The sequence below is a fragment of the Gavialis gangeticus genome, unplaced genomic scaffold (genome assembly GCF_001723915.1).
Source record: "Gavialis gangeticus isolate Ggan-Ray unplaced genomic scaffold, GavGan_comp1, whole genome shotgun sequence".
In the NCBI taxonomy this organism is placed as follows: Eukaryota; Metazoa; Chordata; order Crocodylia; family Gavialidae; genus Gavialis; species Gavialis gangeticus.
In genome coordinates this window covers 68,672,518-68,693,948 of record NW_017729004.1, presented here as the reverse complement: position 1 = coordinate 68,693,948, position 21,431 = coordinate 68,672,518, and the positions used below count along the sequence as shown (strand labels likewise).

At 39.8% G+C, this 21,431-nt stretch overlaps 1 protein-coding gene across 2 annotated transcripts in view; it reads left to right on the top strand.

Annotated features, from left to right (window-relative positions):
- Positions 1 to 21,431, top strand: part of AGMO (alkylglycerol monooxygenase) — a 406,549-nt gene that overhangs the window by 8,601 nt on the left and 376,517 nt on the right. For both annotated transcript variants that reach the window (XM_019508506.1, XM_019508507.1), the window contains exon 2: positions 8,498 to 8,628. In XM_019508506.1, the coding sequence (XP_019364051.1) occupies positions 8,498 to 8,628 (131 nt within the window). The remainder of the gene's footprint in view (positions 1 to 8,497; positions 8,629 to 21,431) is intronic.

Genomic DNA, 21,431 nt, shown 5'->3' with positions numbered 1-21,431 from the left:
CCCCAAATTTTGGTATCATCAGTGAATTTAAACAGGTTGCATTTCACCCCGTCATCCGAATCGCTGATGAAGAAATTGAACAGCGCAGGCCCCAGGACCGAGCTCTGGGGGACTCCGCTGCCCACATCCCCCCAGGTCGAATATGACCCATCCACCACCACCCTCTGAGTACAACCCTTGAGCCAATCTGCAATCCATCTGACTGTGTAGGCATCAATGCCACAGTTGCCTAGTTTTTTAATGAGGATGTGGTGGGAGACGGTGTCAAAGGCCTTACTGAAGTCTAGAAAGACTACGTCCATGGCAACACCTGCATCCATTGCCTTTGTGACCTGATCATAAAAGGCAATCAGGTTGGTCCGACATGACCTCTCCCTAATGAAGCCATGCTGGTTGCCCTTGAGCATCATCCCTGAAGCTGGCCCATCACAGATGTGCTCCTTGAGGATCTTCTCAAAGAGTTTCCCAAGGATAGAGGTAAAACTGACGGGCCTATAGTTGCCACAGGAGGTGGTGGAGAAAGATAGCATAGCCAGGTTTAAAAAGGCACTAGATAAATTCATGGATGATAGATCTGTTAATGGCTAGTGAACATAATGGTTGGAGAGGTTTCATCTGGCATTTCTAATCCAATAAATGATAGATGCCAAGGAGGGTACTGAAAAAGAGGAGAGAGATCCAGTTCAATGCATTCTAAAGCATCCATTTTTACGACTGTCAGAGACAGACTACTAGGCTAGGTGGAGCATTGATCTGACCCAGTATGTCATTTATGTTCTTATGCATAATGTATAGAGCACATACTATTTACCGTTACTGAACTTGACTGAACACCATAGGGTGCTTCTCAGAACATGTAAAGAAGCAAGTCTTTGCCCAGAAGCATTTAGTGTCTAACTGGGATAAGAAAGGAAATGACTATTTGTTTGCTCCCCCATAGAAACAGTTTTCTCTCCTCCACTTTACTTTGCCATAACAGAAACAATTAAAGTGTTTTAGCATAAGACAGGCAAAGGTAGTTATATAACAGAGTTTGGAAAATTACCAGGCCAGCTACAATGGCCCTGGTGGTGCTGGTGAACAAGGAGAGGGGACCTGCAAAACAGAGTGCTGAGTTCCCTTAATCACACAGAACTTATATCTACTAGCTGGCCCTGCCTATCAACAAGGTTTTAAATTAGTGCCTTGGGAAGAAGCCAGGTTCTGCTTCTCCCCATAACTTCAAGAAAGGAGAGGTGTGCAAAGATTTTTGCTGGGATGGAATACTATGCCTGGACCTTATTCAAGGATTTTTTTTTTTTTTTTTTAAATCAGCTTTTGGCTTGTAGACATCAAAATATGAAAGCCACCGTTTCCCTTGACAACTGGAAAGAAAAAGACAGTTTCTCTCTGAAACTTTCCTGTAGTTGATAGCATTGTATGGTGATGGCTTCTCTGCTACCAGGACCTTCCATAAGCCTTTTGTCAGCCCTGGCTTTAAAATGTTGCCATTCTACTTGCTATTCTCTTCAGACTGTCTCTTGGATCGTCCTCTGCTCCACAAGTGTGCCACTCTGATACTTGTCTGTGTAGTTCCTTGTAGATTTTATAGAAAGCAGCAGATGTAATGTGCTTCTGCTATATTGAAGAGGTATGAGCATCAAGAGAACCACAGGTTCTGTGTTCTGACTCAGAAATGAATAGTATTGCTAATCCCAAGTATCCAGGCTCCCAAAAATCATAAATTTGACTTGATTAATGACTTTTTAAAGATTTATTTTAGCCATCATGGCTTCTCAGTCTTAGTTCATATGTTCACACTTTTCTCCTAAACGATGAGACCTAGATATCTTTAATTTGTTTTAGGTGAAAGCTGAGATTTTTATATAATAAACTTTCAGGGACTGGTTTTTTAATTAAAACATTAAATATCACAAGGCTGACAAAATCAAGGAATGTGGAAATATTGAAATATCACTGTGTATTGAATTCAAAATATCATCTTTCAACCCTATGAGAGGGACATTTTTAAATGGTATCTTCAGTTCTGTAAAGAGTGGTGATTTCACTGCCCGTTTAACAGGACATCTTCCTACTGAATGCTGAGAGTGGTTTTTTTTTTCTTTTTCTTTTCCATGTTACAGATTCAGGCTAACTGTCATTCCTATCAGTTGCAACCATTGATCCAAACCCTTAAGTATTTCTGTTGGGGAGAAAACAAGAGTTAAGGTAAAACAGCTGTAGATCATGGAATATTGAAAGGTTAGCTCCCACCTTTGATCAGTTCATGATACAAGCCAACTTTGCCTACTTGTTATGGTTTTAGAAACCTGGACCTGTCCTCTTCGGGGCTAAGTACATACAGTTAAAAAGCTCAAGGCTGAATTGATTCAATCTTTGTAGGTTAGTCTAAGCTGCCTAGATTGTATGACCTTTTCTCTTTGGAAGCAATTCCCTGTAAACTTCCAGAGAACCTTTCCCTGCCTGCTCCCCTGGGATAGACGGCATGGGCAGCCACAAGTAAGTGGGGGAAGGAGTGACCCAGGGGTGAGGGGGAAGGAGGGAAACCCTGAGGTGCAGGGAGGTAGTTCTGGAGGGGTGGGACTGGGGGATGCCCGGGATGGGAGTCCTTCAGGCCCCTGCTTGCCTGAAGCATGACTGCTGCAAACTGGAGCTAGCACCAACACCAGTCAACATTTGTGCAGCTCACCGTGTAAGGTGCAACAGGGCCGTCTGTCATAGCAGCACCGTGGGAAGAAAATGTTAAATGCAATCATTTTTTAAATGAGTTGTAATAATTGTAAGTGTGTACAAAAGTCAAATATTTCAAGCAGTTTTGATACTGGTAAGTAAAACAAATTGCCATACATCATACAACTGCCATATGTTTCCTGTTCTCCATTTTGCTTTCTTATTTAAAGGGCCTCAAATTGATGACCTGTCCTGGACCTGTATAATCTGTAGTGAAGCTTTTGCTGTTTCATAGATCAGTATCTGTCTGAAAGGCCAGATGCAGCTCACAGTATTTGAAATCAATTGTTCTTTAGTAAGTCTGGGCTCTTAATAAACCAATCCTTTTTTTCTGCCATACAGTTAAAGTCATTTTGTCTGTCATTGAAGGTATCTGCTTGTTACAGTTATTTTTCTATCCCAGTATTGTATTTTAGCCATATTCCGGGAAAAAGAAATCATCGGTTTTCTACTTGCCACTGAATCAGGGAGTACAAAACAGGGACTGTGGGATTACTGTGAAATTCCCCAAATTTTGGATTTTTCTACTTCATTTTCAGTTATTGGTTTCAAATATTTAGAGCTCTACCTATTTAATTCGGTTCAAGGAATAATCTCTTTGTGGCCTTTTTTGGGCTCTAAATCATAGATTTTCTGCTCATTATAAAAGGGTCCTGTATAATTACTTAAGTCTGGATGCAAAATAAATAATAAAAAGTAGGTGCCCAAAGTGAGATTTAAGGAAACTTTAGAGACCTAAATTGCGATCCTCAAAAATCCCTGCTCAGTGGTGGCCTAGCCCTCAGAGGTGTCTAAACTTACTAGTCATCACAGTTTGTGATGTCAGTGTTCCCCAGGTACTTGAAAATTCTGATGCTGCAGTATCTCCGTTTAAGCAGATCTAAATGACCTCTAAATAGTTATGCGTAGAACGAATCAGGATATAGAAACTAAGTCTCTTGAAGCTGTTTATCTGGTAGGGAAGGAAGCAGGGAATATTGGCAATCAGCATTGTAGTTTTGGCTTATTAGTAGAAAAATCTGTTGTGCATTGAAAATCATAAAGTGTAATTGTATCCCATAGTGCTGTTATGACATCAGAGGGCCCTGTTGCACCTTACACATTCATAAATGAACTATCAAGTTGATATTACCAGAACTAATTTCTTTATATTTTTGAACTCAATCATAGATTACACAAATATAGGAAAGTGGAAGCTGATGTAGAAATTCAGACAGGATCACTGTTTGGCTAACAGAAACACTTTATTTTGTATGGCCACGGGAGAACAGCGAGAGGCGGCTGATGCTCACGTATACACTCCTTTCAGTACTCTTTTCCATTCCTCATCAAAGCACGCCATCATTTATATTAAAATTCAAGTTATAAGAATGGAGCTGTGCCAGTATAACATTATTAAACCATCAGTCATTGATATCTTGAGACAATTATTCTTTTTTAATTGAATCATGGCACATGTCCTGCCCATTCATGCATTTGTAGTCTGTAGATGCTGCGGATCTGGTTAGACATGCTTTTGGGGTATATAGACCAGCCACGTACTTAAAGAAAACTTTCTATGGCCAATGTAAGTGGTATATGCTCCTCAATGTAAAATACCAAATGAGAGGTCCATGAAATGCCATCCATGATAACACCATTTGGAAAGTGTATGATAATATGTCTCAAATGCACAAATCAGTTAATTAAATTTTCCCCTCTGACAACAACAACACTATATGGGTAAGTGGCAAATTTGAATTCAAACTAACCTTGCGGTATAAAGCTGTAGCAAAACCCCCAGGTTTTTCTTTTTGTTTTTAAACTTAAAAATACATTCCCTCCCCTTCCCCAACCATTTCTGACTTTCTCTCTGCCCTCTTTATCCCCTTATAAGTAGTCATAGGTAAGCTAAATTCTTGTATTCAATTATTGTAATAAGCCCCTTTTTATATTGTAAATGGTGTTCTGTTATGTTTGTATTGACTTTTTTTTTTTACTGTTTTATATTGTATTCCTGTCATTTTTACATTCATTTTTATTGTTTTATATTGAATGTATATGATTTAGGCCTGTGTCTGTAAAGTAATGTCAAGTTTCCATTTTGTATGTCAAGCCTCCATCTTGTATCCCCTGCCCGGATATAGCCTGTTGTATAGTATGTTCTAACTGTGACTCGTGTCTAACCAGTCTCATGTAAATTTTTTTATGAGTGAATGGGCATGAGTGAGGGTGCTTGAAGCATAATGGTAGCAGGCCTCTATTGAATGATCAATAACGACTGGACCATCAACTCAATGACCCGATCAGTGCCTTGCATTGACTCACCTAGGAACCACAGACCTCACCCAGGAACAGAGACAAAACCCAGCATTTGAAAGATAAAGAACCTACAGGAACCCAACATTTGGAAGACAAAGACCCTACAAAAACCAGCAACCCCACCATTGTGTGCCACCAGACAGTGAGGACACCTGGATCTGCATGTATGCATCTGAGCAAGACTGGCCTTGCCTGGGCATGCCCTTCCCATAGGAAAAAGGTAGCCCACCTTTATAAAAGGTGTGGTAGAGTGTGATCTCTTTGGGACTCCCTCTCCATATGGACCAGCACTATGCCGCATCTTCTATCCACCCAGAGGCCCTGCTGGTGACCCCCTCTGGACAACACCTTGATGAAGAAGACCCCAACTGGCCATCGAGGATCAACTTGCAGCCCAGGATAGGTAGGTATCACCCACCTTCCTTCCCCAAGCAAAGGACCTGGACTCTGTCCCCATACACCTTGACTCCAATCCCTCCACCAAGCCTTTCCTCTCCTGCTACCATTGTGTGGGAACCAATAATTCTGTGGGGCTGTACAGTGTGCTGCCTGATTAATAAAACTGTTATTTTGAAACCCCAGAGTTGGATTTTTGTCTTATTGACCTCCTGGCCCTTCTCCTTGATTTCCTGGTTTTCTCCCTCAGTTCTTTCTGCCTCATTTCCAGCCCTGATCTCCCAGCTCTCTGCCTCTTTCCTAGCTGTCCCCTCCTTGCTACTGGGCTTTTTCCCTCATTTCCACCCCAGCACCAGGTAACCCTGAGTAACTCCAGGGCCTCAATTAACCTTAAGTGACCCAAAGTAACCCCAAAGGCACCTTGACCTCAAGTAACCCTGAACACCAAGTTACCCCAAACTCCCCCTAGTGTTTACGCACAGCCACAGAAGTGCATGTTTGTGTATGTATATGTGAACTTATTGTGGTGTATGTGTAGTTTGTGTGTGTGTGTATAATTTTGTATCATGCCCTCCTATCGAACAGCACAATATTGAGATCCTGAGTGTTGATCTGGGATGTGTCAAGTCAACAAAACAAGTGTAAGGCAGGGTAGATTTGCACCATATAAACTAACCAAAGTAGATTATATATATAGCACAAGCTTTTGTGGACTGAAGCTTACTTCATCAGATGCTGTGAAAGGATGTGCATAAAACAGTGTATAAGAAGACAGAAATTTGACTACAAAGGCAGAAGGAAGGGGGATGAGGGAGACAAGGTAGAGTTAGGAGGCCTCTGTCTTTCTGCAGTGGATGGCAGATCACTGTTCGTTCTTTTATGTAGGGATCACCCAATTTTGGCCCATGTAGACAGCAAAGGAGTACTGTGAGCAGACGCAAGCCTTGCCCCAGCCCACAGTGGCAGCTGGCCTGGCTGGCATGTAGATCTGCAGGCACGTGCCCTCTATGTCCTTCTCCCTTCAGATGAACCGCTTGCAGCTCTGTCCTGCACCCTGGCTGCGCAGGGCCTGCGCCTGCTCCAGCCTGACTCCCTCCCTCACCATTGTTGGGTGGGGGCAGATAGAGGCCCACTGTTGAGGGGGGAAGTGGGGCTAGAGGGCTGGGGCCTCCATCTGCCCTGCCTTTCCCCCCATGGCCCTTTCCCCTCCCTCTTCCCCCACAGACTTACCTGCTGGGGGGATGCATCCCCAAATATTTTTTTCTCCCTCTGCCTTGATCTGCTCCCCCCTTTCCTCCCTACAGACTTACCTGCTGGGTGGGCGGCGGGGAGGGGGTGGTGGCGCAAGATAGATCTTGGGCAGCTTTAAATGCCAAAGGTGATCTCCTACTTAAAAAGGTTGGAGACCACTGGTCTAAGAAGTATTCCAGAGTTGGTTTGATGGAAGTTATTAGAGTCCTGGTGAACTTTCTCCAGAAATTCCTTCTCATCTTTCCATACCAGGAAGATGTCATCATAGGTAGGTCAGAGGGATGAGAGAACAGCTATGGAGGAAATGGACTTCAAGGACTATCATAAATATGTTAGCGTATTGTGGGGGCATATGTGTGCCTGTGGCGTTGCAATTAATTTGTAGGTATAGGGCAGGGGTTCTCAAATTTTGTGATACCGTGACCCCATAAAATAATATATAAATTGGCGTAACCCCCCCCATGATTAAAGCTATTGATTTTATTAGGGTTAGGTAAGAGGTAAATAAAGCACATTTATCTTTGTACATTAACTGAAATATATTTGTCAAAAAACACTTTATAAAGTTCAAAACTGTCTCTCTCAAGAAAAAAACTCAAATTTAAAACTGTCAATAATTTTCAATGAGGAGGATAAGCTTGCTTGGTGCTGCTTAGTTTTTTCAAACCTGGGCTTTATTTTTGAGACTGGCAGTCTCATTTCAAACTCCACATTTACTTTTGATTGGTACTTGCTCTTTATAGCGGCAACTACTGGAAAAAAAACTGCGGAAAAAACTCGCACTCAATCACACACAGTCAGTTGAACTGTTGACAGATAAATACTGAGATTCACTAACCCATACACACTGAGATTAGAAAACAAAAGAGACTTCCAATGTGGGTGAGTCCAAGAACATGTGCATTGCTGCTGGGGGAGGGAAGCAGGCAGAGCGTTTGTGCGTTGGGGAGGAAAGAGAATTTTGTTGTTTTAAGTTGTTTGTGACCCCCCAGGGGGTCATGACCCACAGTTTGAGAACCCATGGTATAGGGAGTTTCCAAACCTGAAATATGTGTGTGTGAGGACAAAGCATGAGTGTATAATGTAAATAGAAGCAATTTTCTTACTGGGGATTATTTTCTTTATGACTTATAATCTGTCTTCAAGGGGAAGTTGGTAATTGGAAGCTTGTCAAGGCCCAGTTTCTTTAAGAAATCTGTGGTATCTTTCAAGTAGCTGGCACTCCCAGTGGCATATGGCAATAGGACACAATCAACATGGCCAGAAATGTCTTTCATGATAGTGCCAGTTGCCAGATTTGTGGATCGTGGGTAATAAGTAGAAGTTGCCTAACCTGGGCTCCTGGGAGGTGGAAGCATTTATCCTCTCCTATGTTTTCTATGGTAAATTCTGTAGGAGTTTATCTATTGCCTTGTGGTATTGTGCTGTGGGGTTCTTTGTCGGAAGTTCGTAAAACTCCCTGTTGGAATGTTGGAAATAAGGCAAGTTCAAAGATAGATATTATGGAATAATCAACTTAAATGTCTTTAAGAATACAATAAATATCTATTTTTTCTAATTTCTAAGGTATAATCAACTTTTGTATGGGTAGAACTTTTGTACTAGTCACATTCATCATTGCTACTGGGTGTAGTAGCTAAGTCTTTCACAGATTAGCTAAGGTATACCCTATAGGCACTATAATGACACACTTTTTTTTAAAGGCAGGAGTATGGCATCCTTTAATACTCCTATTTAGAATATCCGACTTACATATAATGTTAAAAAATTTAGGAGGAATTTCAATTCTAAATGCTTTTTTCTTCAAATCCCTTTTCAGGTTGTTCCACTGTTCATTGTCTTTATTCTTCTGGAGCTTGTTGTCAGCAGTATTCGAAGGCACAAGCCGTCCTATCGGATCAATGATGCTATAAGTTCTCTCTCTGCGGGTATCCTGTCTCAACTTCCTGAGTAAGTATGACTGTTGCATTGGCTTTACCATGAGAAGAGGAATATTATTTTATAATTTAAATATACATATTTTATAATTCTTGAATTTTAAGTGATTATAGGAAATCTGAGAGAATTTGTTAAGACCCTCTGGGGGGTCTAGGGAGCTTTGCCAAAAACTGATTTTACCTGATATATATAAATTTAATTTTGAAATATAAACCTAAATTTAAGATTAAAAGGACAGTAACCAACTCCAAGTCCATTGTTAAATCCATTGACAATTTTGAATGTGATTTAGTTAACCTCCTGCTATAAGAGGGCAGGAACTTTTCAGAATAAAATCCTGTTCCAGTCTTAACAGCTGCGGTTGAACTAAAATGTGGGGTATTTAGTCCAAAATTTAATCCTAATTTTAAAAATTGCCAGTAATGGAGAATCTAGCAATGGTTCTGCTACACATCTCAGGACCGCATTAGTAATTTTAGCCAGTGTCACACAAGGAACTCATGTTCAGCTAGAATCTACCACGATCCACATCTTTTTCAGAGTCGCCGCTTCCCAGGTTGAAGCCTTTCTCTGATCCTGCAAATGGGGCATGTATTTTTTTTTTGTTCTTTGCGATATGACCTTCCACACTGAAGCGCACAGACCAAGCAATTCATATTACTCTGTATCAGTAACTTATTCAGTTAATTATTGACTATTCCCCTATTTCTGATGAAATTGGCAATTGTAATTTCATGCCTTCTTCTAGATCATTAATAAAAATGTTAAATAGCACAGGGCCAAAAACCAGTCGCTACAGGACTTCGCTTATAGTATATCCATTAAATGAGGGTGTCCTGTTTACAATTACATCCAGAAAACTACATACAAAGCTAGTTTTTAATGCATTCAATGGTAAACATGTTGAAATTGATCATTTAAATTTTTTAATCAAGATTTCATGTGGTACTAATACAATACCTTATGGACATCACTTATTCCACCAACACAAATTGTCTTTATCAACCCCTTTGCAATCTTATAAAAAATCAAAGTAGTTTGACAAGATTTATGCTATGGCTTTGGATCAGACCATGAGAAGACATGATCTATGCATGGTGGAGTACGTTGGTACCCTAAAAGCTCTATTATCCGGCATTGCCTGGGAATGGGGGATGCTGGATAACAAAATATGCAGGTTAATTGAGTGGCCTGAACAGGCGTCCTTGCCTATTCAGGCCACCACTTCTCCTGCCATGAATGGGGCATCGCTACCCCTCCCGTAGCATCTCTGCCCCTCCTGTGGCATCGCCAACCCTCCTGTGGGACAGGGATGCGGGCCCCATGCAGCCTGTTATGTCCCCGGGCCGTGGGGGCTCGGAGGAACCGGAAGTGCTATGGTGGGCACTTCCGGTTTCACTTTACCTTACAAGCCGGCATGCCAGTTAATAGAGCATACCGGCTTGTAAGGTGCCGGGTAGCAGAGGTTTTACTGTATTTAGAAGAAATAACCATGGAAGTTACCTTCTAAAGGATTAATCAGATACATGGAAAAGACTAGCTAGCCATTTCCCACATACATATAAGTAAGAGACTTGAATTTTCAACATCAGAAATGTTTTAAAGGATAGTACTGAAATCATTAATATTTGGTTTAGCATGTCTTGTAATTATTTTTGAAGGTGGTACTCGTATTCAACCTGTTTGTCATCTTAGTTTCTATATAAACAAAAGACACAATCATTTTACCACACATCAGTTACTGTGTGCCTGAGATCCTCCCTTCATACGCTGTAAGTCTGGGGTGGGGAAAATGTGGCCTGTGGGCCGGATGCAACCCACCAGGCCATTCTATTCAGTCTGTGGGGCCCCTAAAAAGTTTAGAAAATTAATATTTATCTGCCCCTGGCTGCCTGTCATGTGGCCCTCGATGGCTTGCCAAAAGTCAGAAAGTGGTCCTCTGCCCGAAATAATTGCCCACTCCTGCTATGAGTAGTAACACTAAACCTTTTAGAATAAACGTTGTGCCCAGTCATCACATTCATTTTTATGTACATGTATGATTTCAGTTCTGGAGACCTATCGTTCAAATATACTTAAAATGAAAATGATTTGGATTGCATTGCCTCAATTCAATATACTTTTTAGGGTTTTATATACATCACAGATTTAACAAAACTATTAGTTGTATTTTTGATCAGGAAAGAACAGGATATATTATTCTGAACTTCACAACTAAGATATGTGGTTTGAACAGTTTTGAAAGTATGTATCTAGTATTTTATGAATTCTAAAATTAACTCATTTCTTCAAAACTGCTTATTTAGAAAAATTGCATTTTATATACAGAGCTAAGTTTTGCATGATGCTAAATGCCACCACCATTATGACGCAACAGTATTTAGAAAGGTTTGGTTCTGTGTGCTATGCATGTTGAAAAGTATTGTTCCTGTATTAACGTGAATAGAAGATGACCTTGATTATAAAACAACCCCCCAAAATTCGATTTTATATATGGAAAATTTATAATTATCCAGGTATGGAATCTAATTATTGGAGATTTGCCTTGAAGTTGTCCCCCTCTCGCTGCTACAGCAGGGGAAATAAATCTGGGGGATCAGGTAACCCCTTTGCGTTCTGCTTCCCCCCCAATTTTTCCCCTGGCAGCCCCTTCCCTCTCTCCTTACTGTCAGACTCTGCTCTCCTTGAACACACAAAAACAAGGAGAAAATTTGAAAACAATCATCTTGCAATTAAACATGGCTGTCACAATTTGCATATAGTACCCATACAATTTAGTTAATCCAGGATTGATGCATGTTACCTTTTTTTTTTTTTTTTTGACACCGCTGCAAGTTTTAGTACCATAAGCACACTTTTGAGCAGCACTTTGGCACCTATTTATATATAGTACACACTATCCAGAATATTAGTCTAGGGCCAGAGGCTCCTGATTTACTGCATACTTCACTGGGGTGGCCCTCGCATCTAGTTTCAAGCCTCAGTAACCCCATGGCTCAGCCCTGCTGAGAATGTGTGTGTGTGTGTGTGTGTGTGTGTGTGTGCGTGTGCGTGTGTCTGTGTGTGTGTACTCCGCACACTCCCCACAGAGGAACCATGTGCTAATTACCCCTGCTAATTAGTGGAACTTAGCGTTGTTGTCATGAGTGCTGGAATTCTCCAAAAATGTTTATGTAGATGAGGCACAGCTGATCTGGCTTCACCTCATGGAGGGCAGGGCCTCACTAATCGTATGTGCCAGGCTGAGAGAAGGCCTGACAGAGGGATTCTGGGTGAACTGTTTGGGGCCCCATTTCATGATATTTGCCAGGCATTTAAGGCTGGTGAAGAACCAGGAATCATTGGAAATGAGAGAGAAAGGTGCAAATCAGCTGTGAGAGTGAAGAGGAAATAAAAATGTATGCAATATAGTAGCTCACAGTGACTTGAAAAATAGATGGTGCTGAGGGAGACTGTCCTTAATGGGCTTTACATATATCTTATAACCTGTATTGGCCTATCTTTGTGGTAGATAATTACCTGGCAGGGGAAGCATCATGTATCTGGGTCCAAGAAGGCAGTTCTCCTTAAGTGTTCCAGGAGATAACTGTTCTTCTGGTGTGGTTTAGTACCCGCTGAGGTGTTAGGGCTTAAAGCCCACTTTATGGAAATGGGAGGCTCCTCCCTACCTTGCTTCTGTGGCCATATGCCTGAAGTCAGGCGAAACTTGTGGGCATCTGAACCTCAAGCCTTCGTGCTTGGGCCTGCATGTAGGATGCCTGCCAAAAGACTTTGGAAAAATCTGAAACCCCTGGTGTGGGTGGAGGATGTTTGCCAGTTGTAGGGCCACTTATGGTTCTGAACTGACTCACAGATTTACTTGATTTGGCTGATTTGGCTTGGAACACGAAACGTTTCTTAAAAAAAAAAAGGTAGGTTCTCCAAAGTGGGTCGTGTGTTTTATAGTTATGCTCAGTGTTGGCTGCACTTAGTCAACTTCATAATTTGCTTTCTTTGCTAAGCACACGTTGCTTTTAGCAGCAGTTTAGTGATAGACAATTTATTTAGTGAGATTTCCTTATATGCAATTATGCTTATCCATTTACATCCAGAATCAGAGCTGGTTTTAGGGAAAATGGCACCCTGGGCAAACTTTGTATTTGGTGCCCTTCTCTCCCCCCACCAGCACTCTCCCCTTTCCAGTGAGTGGTGCTGCAGGTAGGCAGAGGCACAAGGTGCAGTTTGGCGGCGAGGTGCAGCCACCCGCACTGCCTGGCATGGCTCTTCCTGAGGAGTGGCTGGAGGCAGGGGGGCAGGGATTGTCTAGGGCCGGGCAGGATGGGAGTGAGTGCTGTTGTGTGTGGTGCCCCGTGGCCACGGTGCCCTGGGTGGTTGCCTGCATCCCCCACTCTTAAGGCTGGCTCTGTCCAGAATTTCTTTGGAGGTCACTACCACTGTAAAGCTGCGCTCTGAGTTCTGGGAGCACATATCCTTTTCAGCAGTTGCCTTTTCAAGTAAGAATTGTTAAAAGCTTTTAACATTCAGAGGGAACATTTACTGAACACCAATTAGGTAAAAAAAAAAAAAAAAAAATGGCAAACTGAATATGTTAGTAAGGTTTTCCTTTCAGTCTTTTGCTTTTCAACCAGAAAAGGGTAGGGCAATTTGACAGAAACTGTTAAAACAATATTTCAGCAGAACCCACAGCATCAGGGGAAATCCTAGTGCAAATCATTAACAGCTGAGGGTTAGATTAACACACCATTGATTGTATCCTCTCCCAGGGACTAATTTTCATTTTCTCAACTAGCAGAAATGGTTTGCCACTTCCTTAAAAAATCTGTGGTTGAAACTAAAATGGAGGACTTCACTATATTAATTCATTAGTTAGAAGGACGCTTTAGATATGTCATTGCTAAGAGACCTTTGGATTTTATGGAAAGATTTCAAGTCATGGAAACCAAATTCAGGTTGTGAGTATGTTTTTCCAGTTCATAGTCTGGATAATAGAAGTGTTGCAGACATTGAGAGAAAGCAGTTTTATTCAGTGTTTTCTGCTCCATTGCTGGAGAAAAAGCAAATAATAAATTGTTGATATCAGTATGTTATGTGTTTAAAATTGGTTTATGGGTGATTAAAAAATTCTAACCAGATGCGGCAGTGTAGATTGCTTGTAAGCCCATCCGACTGAGTACAGTGTCATAAGGTTGCCTTTTGCAGGCATGCTAGTTCTTGTAATCTAACCTCTGAATGTTAAAAAAAAAAAAAAAATGGTCATTTCCTCTAAACGCATTCATATTTAGTGTGAAAACTGTGTTTGGGGCAGGGAGGAAGCTGGATGGACTTACTGAACTTGATCCAAACATGAATAGAAGTTGTAACCTTTGGCCATTAACTTCAGTGTTGGCTATTTTTTGAGAACTTTTATTCTAAATAAATTAAATTTTTTTTTCAACAAACTCTTGCCAGGAGGTCTGAAATGTTGCTGATTTTTAAAAATATTCTCCTAAGAGAAATTGTATTCCCAGTATATCTACTGTGTAAGTATGTACATTCTTTATTATTGGTCCATTTCTTTAGTTAAAGCAGCAGAACATAAATCAAATCAAAATGTGTTTGGGAGATAATTGAGGTAAGTATATTTTCAAAGTACTTCAGGAATGCTTTACTTTTTATGAGCATGGTTCATTGCCAGTTTTTACTGTACAGCTCCCCAATACACATTCAAATATATGTACACACATGTGCACACCACAGAGTTTTTGTGATCATGTCTGCAATGAAAATTACTGTTCCTAAAGGAGAACATTACAATTTATAATGCTTTAAAAAAACAGAGGAAATTAAAGTTCTTTGAAATATTGTTGATAATTGAGGGAAGAGAGAGAGAAGAAAATGCTTTCTGGATTTTTCATATTTATGTGTTTCATAATATTTTTGCACTGTGCCAATTCAGATAGTGAATTTGTTTACCAAGCTTGTGCAAATTCCTTTTCTCATGTAAAACTTACAACCTAGCAAAGTAATTTGCAGGCTTGTACATGACAAGTAAACTTACTAGTCCAAACTTTTCAGTAGTGGTGATTGATGGGATCTTAAAGTGTGTGTGTGTTAGGAGGACACATTTATATATGGTGTTAATCACCAGTATACATTGATTCGGATAGAGTGGTATATTCCTTAAAGCCTTCGGTTGTCTTGGAGGAAGGAAGATGTAAGCAAGAGCATATGTTAGTTTTACCAGATATCTCAATGCAGAAGTAGCTTTAAAAATTATAATCTTCTAAACTACTGATTATTTCTACTAGAAGAAATTTTGATATATTGAGCCTACTCTTAACTTTTTTCCACTTCAGTTCTTGCTAGCTACATCTTACCTTCCCACAAAAGCTACATCTGTTTAAGTAAAGGTGTATTTCTAAACTGATGGAGGCTTCTGTTGGACAACCTGAATTTTGTTCAACTCTGGCTTTTCTTGTTGAAGAAATTGACTTCATATAATCAATTGAGGTAGGCTTAAATGTTTCCATGTAGAAGTTTGCATTAGTTAAGTAAATCAATTTCAAAATGTGCTTTTTGTTAACCTAGTGTAATTTCAGATATGTTTAATCTTCTATCATTGTGAATAACTACATGGTGGGCTCAATACAATGCTCACTGACCTCAATCCCGTATTTTTTATCAATCCCATTTGGTGCTTATGCCTGTGAGAAAATTGTTAGACCATTTTGTTCGTGTGCATGCTTATGTTAGAAATGCAGATTGTGGATTATGTTTACCCTGATTGGAGATGTATTTTAAATTAGGTGTAATCATCTCTATTATCTCACAAAATATTTCTCTTTTCCAAATCAGTTTTGTATCACATTGTATTATACTTTATATGTTCTTATTCACCATTAAGATAAATTTGCATTGCTTGTGTACTTTGTAAATATTAAATGAACTATTCTGTACTTGTGTATAGAGTACCACCCTGCATAAGATATATATCTTTGCTGCTTGATGTACTAAATAAAAGTCAGAATTCCACTAGATGGAGCACAGGGGCAGCAGTTCCAGAAGTGGCCAGCCCAGTTTGCTGGGTCAACATCTTAAAAGTTCTGGAAATTGGAAAAAATAATATTTCAGAATTATTTCTAAAATTCAAATTTCAATTTAAAAGTAACAGGTTTTCAAACCTGTAAAATGATATGAATAAACAAAAACTGACTTTTACAGATTCAGGAACCTGACCAAGGCTGTTTGTTAGAAAACCTTCATGAATCTATAAATATTTTCTCTTTATTTTACCATTTGATATGATACAATGACTCATTCCAGCCATTTCATTAAATTTTTATGGGTTATTGGGACAGCCATCTGTTACTTCTTCCTTTGTTCTAGGGAAAAAATCACATGAACTTATTAAGGGCTGAATGGGACACATTCCCCTGCTCCCCAAAACTGGTATAAATATATATGGTCATTGTGAATTGTACAGGCTTTCTTTTGATCTCACTTAGACACAAATGTAACTTCATTTACTTCGGTGGAATTGCCACTGATCTGCAATAATGGGGGATCAGAATCGGGGCCCAGATCGGAAGAGCTCTATGAAATAAACATGAGTAATGTATTTCAATAAGCCTCATGCACGCACACAGCATGAAAATGAAAAAGACAATTTTACTCCCTGTCAGGAGATTGCAAAGAGCCTAATTCTGTTCTGCCTAAACACAAAAGGTCAAGTAGTTTTACTAGTATAACTAGTGTTTCAAAGTGGAATACCCATCCCTTCCCTTGTGTAATTTGTCACCTATTTTGATATAGTTTAGTCTCATACAGGAGAGGGAATACATTATACTGGCATAAACATATTTGTGGTAGCATAATTGGGTCTATACCAGGACCTGTGCTAGCTCGTTAAACTCTATTGATTTAACGCCCTCCCCCACTATAATATGGGTATGAAACTTGTGTAGAAACTTACGACAGTAGATTTTACTGACTTAAAGCAAGTGCAGGCAGTGAGACTTCTTGAGGGTAAACAATGGCATGACTTGAAGGAGTATGGTTTTATTGATATATGAAGAAAGGATTTGTAATCATAAAGTCAGGAAATCAACTTTTCTCTTTCTGTCCAAATTTTAAATATCATGTACATCTTCTTTATCTTTCTAAAGTGAATTAATGTTCATATCTTAAACTGATGGTTGAAGAGGGTGAGGTCCAAGCATAGATGTGGTGTAGTGGAAGTCAACATTGGGTGGCAATGAAATATAAATGATATTGTATAATGTAACTAGGAGAGTTACATGACCAGCCAACTTTATCTTATGTTAATTTATTTTGCTTTTTGATAATTTTTCCCTTTGGGAAGAATTGTGGGAGTTGGATTATTCAGGTTAAAGTTCCAGAGAATAAAACCTTAGTGGAGAAGGGGAGAGGTTTTTGTTCAGACTCTGAGTCTGGTGGGAACATTTTCTGAAAATGTAGGTGCTATTTCCTGTAATCAAGGGCTTTCCAGAGCCTGATAATAATTTCCCAGCTGTATCATTTGGGTGCATTGCTTCTAGCCTTGGGTTATTTCATGGCTGGTTTTGCATATTAAGAATGGGAAAGGATCATATTCATCTTGCTGATAGAAAACAGGGAATAGAACTCCCAGAACTTCCTCTCCCCTTCTCTCTACCTTGCAAAAAGTTTGGCTTTGTGCTAAAGTGTGAAAAAATCCTTGACTGTAGTATGTCAGGCATATTTCAGCTCAATTTGTGTCAACCCTAATAAGTCAGTTGACAGAGTAATAAATTGGGTGTCTGTTCAAGACCTGGCACCTGTACAGGAAATAAAAAGGGATTTCAGTTGCAGGAAGGTTCACTTTGTTTTGCAAATGGATGTTTTCTCAACCTTTCTCCATCCCCCTTTTTACTGAAGTCATATTATCAAAATGTTTATTCCAATTTTAAGTGGAGCCAGTTTTTCATCTGGAAAAGAAAGCTCATAAATGTCTTTGGAAATGGAAATCTCTAACCTTTACCTCCAAAACAAAGTTTAGTAAAGCTTTTAATTCTTAATGTGTATCCTGATATATAATATGTGTTAGAATAATTACTGATTAATTGAAATTGTCTGAGATTTTGTACTATTGCAGCCTTTCCTCCACACTGTAATTGATCTCCATGATGATCTTTAGCTTTGAGTTTCACAGCTGAGGTACCAGATAGCCAAAACGTTCCCAGATTCTAACACAGACTTGATAACACACTACACAGTCACTTATATTGTCATGGAACAAACTAATAATTATATTTTTCAAGACCAAAAGGGGTCAAACTTGTTAAATTTTGTTCCTGAAAATTTCTTATAGAACAATGCATGCAATTTTTTTTTACTTTCACTTTTAAAAAGTTACAAAATTCATAAAAGGGAAATGAAAAGGGTAAATGAACATGCAGAACTTTGCATAAAGATAAAGGAACTGAACTTATGTAAACCTAGTGAAACAAGGAAAGGTAGTGAAACAAGATATTCCTGACAAGTCATTATTTATGATGATAACCTATGGTGATAGTAAGTATGTCTTATTTGTCTTCCTTTATGCCCAGTCTGCAGAAAATGTTAGTTTATTATAGCGCTTAACTTGGTATTCTGGCTCTTTAGGTCTCTGACTCAGGTTTTCAGATCCAAAGATTCCTAGCATTAGCCAATTTAGCATCTATCACAGTAAAAAAAAACAAACAAAAAAAACACCCTAGATTGTTTCTCTAAGATCTGTAGGATTTTGATAGCATGAATCTCCCTTCCTATACAAAATTCGAGTTCTGCTACCACTGTGGTACTCTTTGTTGCCACTTTCCAGGCTTTCTATGCATTAGAGCAGTGGTTCTCAACCTTTTTTATACCAGGACCCGTTTGTAAACATCAATGGCCAGTTCCGAGCCAGTGTCCCTCACTTCCAACCTGCTGCCCTCCAACCTCAGCCCCCCAGTGTGTGGGGTAGGGGGTAGGTCTGTGGGACATGGGGGGGCCCCAAGCAGCTGCTTGAGGGCTAGAACTCTGTCAGCCTGCAAGGGAAAAGCCATGGCTTCCCACATTTTTCTCCTTTAAAGGAGAATCCATTTTTAAAGTGTGTTGATCCATTTTTAAGGTTCGCGACCCTGTCATATTCTTGCAACTCACTTTTGGGTTGCAACCTACGGGTTGAGAAACACTGCGCTAGAGGATGTTCCATAATGCTGTCATACATGTTAATGGAAGGGATTGGAAACTGGGCTGTGAATCTGAGTAAAGAAATGATTTTCTTGTTAGGCAGCAAGTTCTTATCTCTCCCATTGAATAAGTTGAAGATATCGTTGTGAGGGGATTTTCATGTTCATATATACACTTCATCCCCAGAAAGCCTTCTTCCAAGAATTTTTACCACAGGAAGTGATAATCTGACTCAGCATAAGGAAGGAGGGAAAATGGTTTATAATAGTAGCATGAATTGAAATACATATGACATTTGAAAACTAAAAAATCTCTCAGATGGCCAAGATAATTGGATAGTAGAATAATTTGTCTTCATTGGCTCATTTAGCAGAAATACTGAAAATGAGAGAGGATAAGCCCACAATATACTGTGGACAGAGGGACTTCTGTCAGTGAGTTTCATACTGTCTGATGTAGATGACTGTACTCTGAAGACCGGCTGTCAGTTCCAATTCTATGATTGATGGCTAAAATTTAAGTGAGGAAGTCATTGTACTCAGCTTTACATAAGGTGTTAAAATGAAATGGGGGAGAAAAATGTATTAAATCTTAGAAATTCTGGGCGCGTCCAGACAAGCTCACATGTGCCTCTTGAGGCATCTCAAAGGAGTCTGAGATGCTGCAAGGTGCATGGAGGGAACAAAAAAATGTTCCTCGTGCTGCAAATATGCAGCACAGGCTCAAAATTTGGTACCTAGAAATCCAGGTACCAAAATAAAACATGGTTAAACAGGCCCCAACCAATGCCCTGAGGTAACCTGGGAGTTGGTCCTCCAGAGAGACGCTCAGGGTTATTTTGCTGCAACTGGCACAGCTTGACCCATACCAATGTGCATGTCGGGGAATGTGCTGAGGCAAAAAATCCCTGGCTCAAATCTGTGCTGCTCCTATTTGAGCTGCTGCAAGCGCGCATGCCTGCATGTGTGGCCATGCCTTCTGAGTATATTCTGAAAGTTGTAACTCAACATTACACTGTAAAACAACAAATGAAAATACTATCTGAGCAATTCCTGCTTCTCCATTGCATAGTGATATGATGGATTACTCTTCATAATTATGGTAATTAACTACTGTCATAGCCATACACTTGTGATTCAGCCAGGAAAAATAATCCAGCTTGTGTAATCATTCTAACTCATACTGGGTATTTTATATAAAAATATGTTGTATGTTTAACTTGAATTTTACACCTTGGCCTTAGCCCCTGGAAAAAAAGGACTCAAGAGTGAAATGCTGAAAGTTGAGGAACAATGGAGGAAATGTATCAGTTCGCATATCTTTGAGTGTACTGCAAAAACATTTTACGTTAATAAAAGGCAAAGAATAAAGTAAAAAACAGTACTTAATAACTGATAGTATATGTTGCAAGAGGTGTTTTAAATTTCCTGGTCATTGAAAAGATGTTAGGAAAAGCTCCTTTCCCTTCCCACCCCCTTTTTTGCTTGAATAACTTCAGATCCCTTCTGGCCTGTTGTAGAGGTGATTTGAGAATTTATACTAAAGTTTACAGATGCCTCATGAGGTGAATTGCAAAAATCTGGTTGGACACATATAATCATCTTTAAAAGTATTTATAGAACATGGCCTTTATGAAAGTTAAACATGTTCCAGGTGTGTCTGATCCAACTTTTGGGCATGGCTAAGTTGCTTTTGAAAGTGGTACGTATGCCTGCCATTGCTGCTTGAGTGAATTTCTCATTCCATCAGCTGCCAGAATGAGGGTGAATATTTTTTTTTCCCTGAGTGAAAAATTAGAACTGTTGCTGGGATGGAGCTTTGGGAGAGATGGCAGCTGGCAGCAAAAAAAGGTTCCTCTCCTTTCATTCATTCAGGTAAACAACATTTCTGCCTAAAGCCCTCTGCCAAAATAAAAATAAGGACAATTGTTCTTTTTGTTGAGTAGTACCTACCGTTTGGGTGTTTGACTTTTATTTTTTTAATGGAGAAATTTAATAGAAAAGTTAGCAGTATGGAGATTCAATGTGTTTCATTCTAGTTTTTAACTAAATATTATTATGGCAACAGGAGCTAATGCCACAGTGTAGAAGCCTTTAGGATGACCTTCTCCATAGAAAGATTGAAAGCAGCCATGCAATACCTGCACCCAAATAGTTGTTATGGGTGAATTGCAGAGATGAAAGTAGGTTTTGTGTCTATTATCCAAAAAATACTTTATGAAAAATTACAAATGTAAAAGCCAGGGACTGGAGGAGAAGGAGAAAGGAGGTATGTATTAAGTGGCAAGGTACCTAGAAACACCAACAATCAAGAGAAAGAGCTGGTAGTGAGTGGTACTTTAACTGAAATTGCACCAAGAGGAAGCTACCCAAGAGTTAGGTAACCTGGTAGAATGTATAGTACCAGCAGCCAGGTGAGAAGAGGATCCAAAACGCAGTCGGGAGCTGAGCCATGGGTCTGGAATGAAGATCATAAAACCATAGAAAATTGGGGTTGAAAGCATAGGCGGAAAGAGACAATATTATTTGGGGGGACTGAGCACATGCATACTTGCGTGCGTACATGCACTTCTCCCCCTACTTCCCAGCAGGTAAGTCTGTCATAGGAAAGGGGCATGGGGGGGGACGGCAGATTGACCCCCTCAC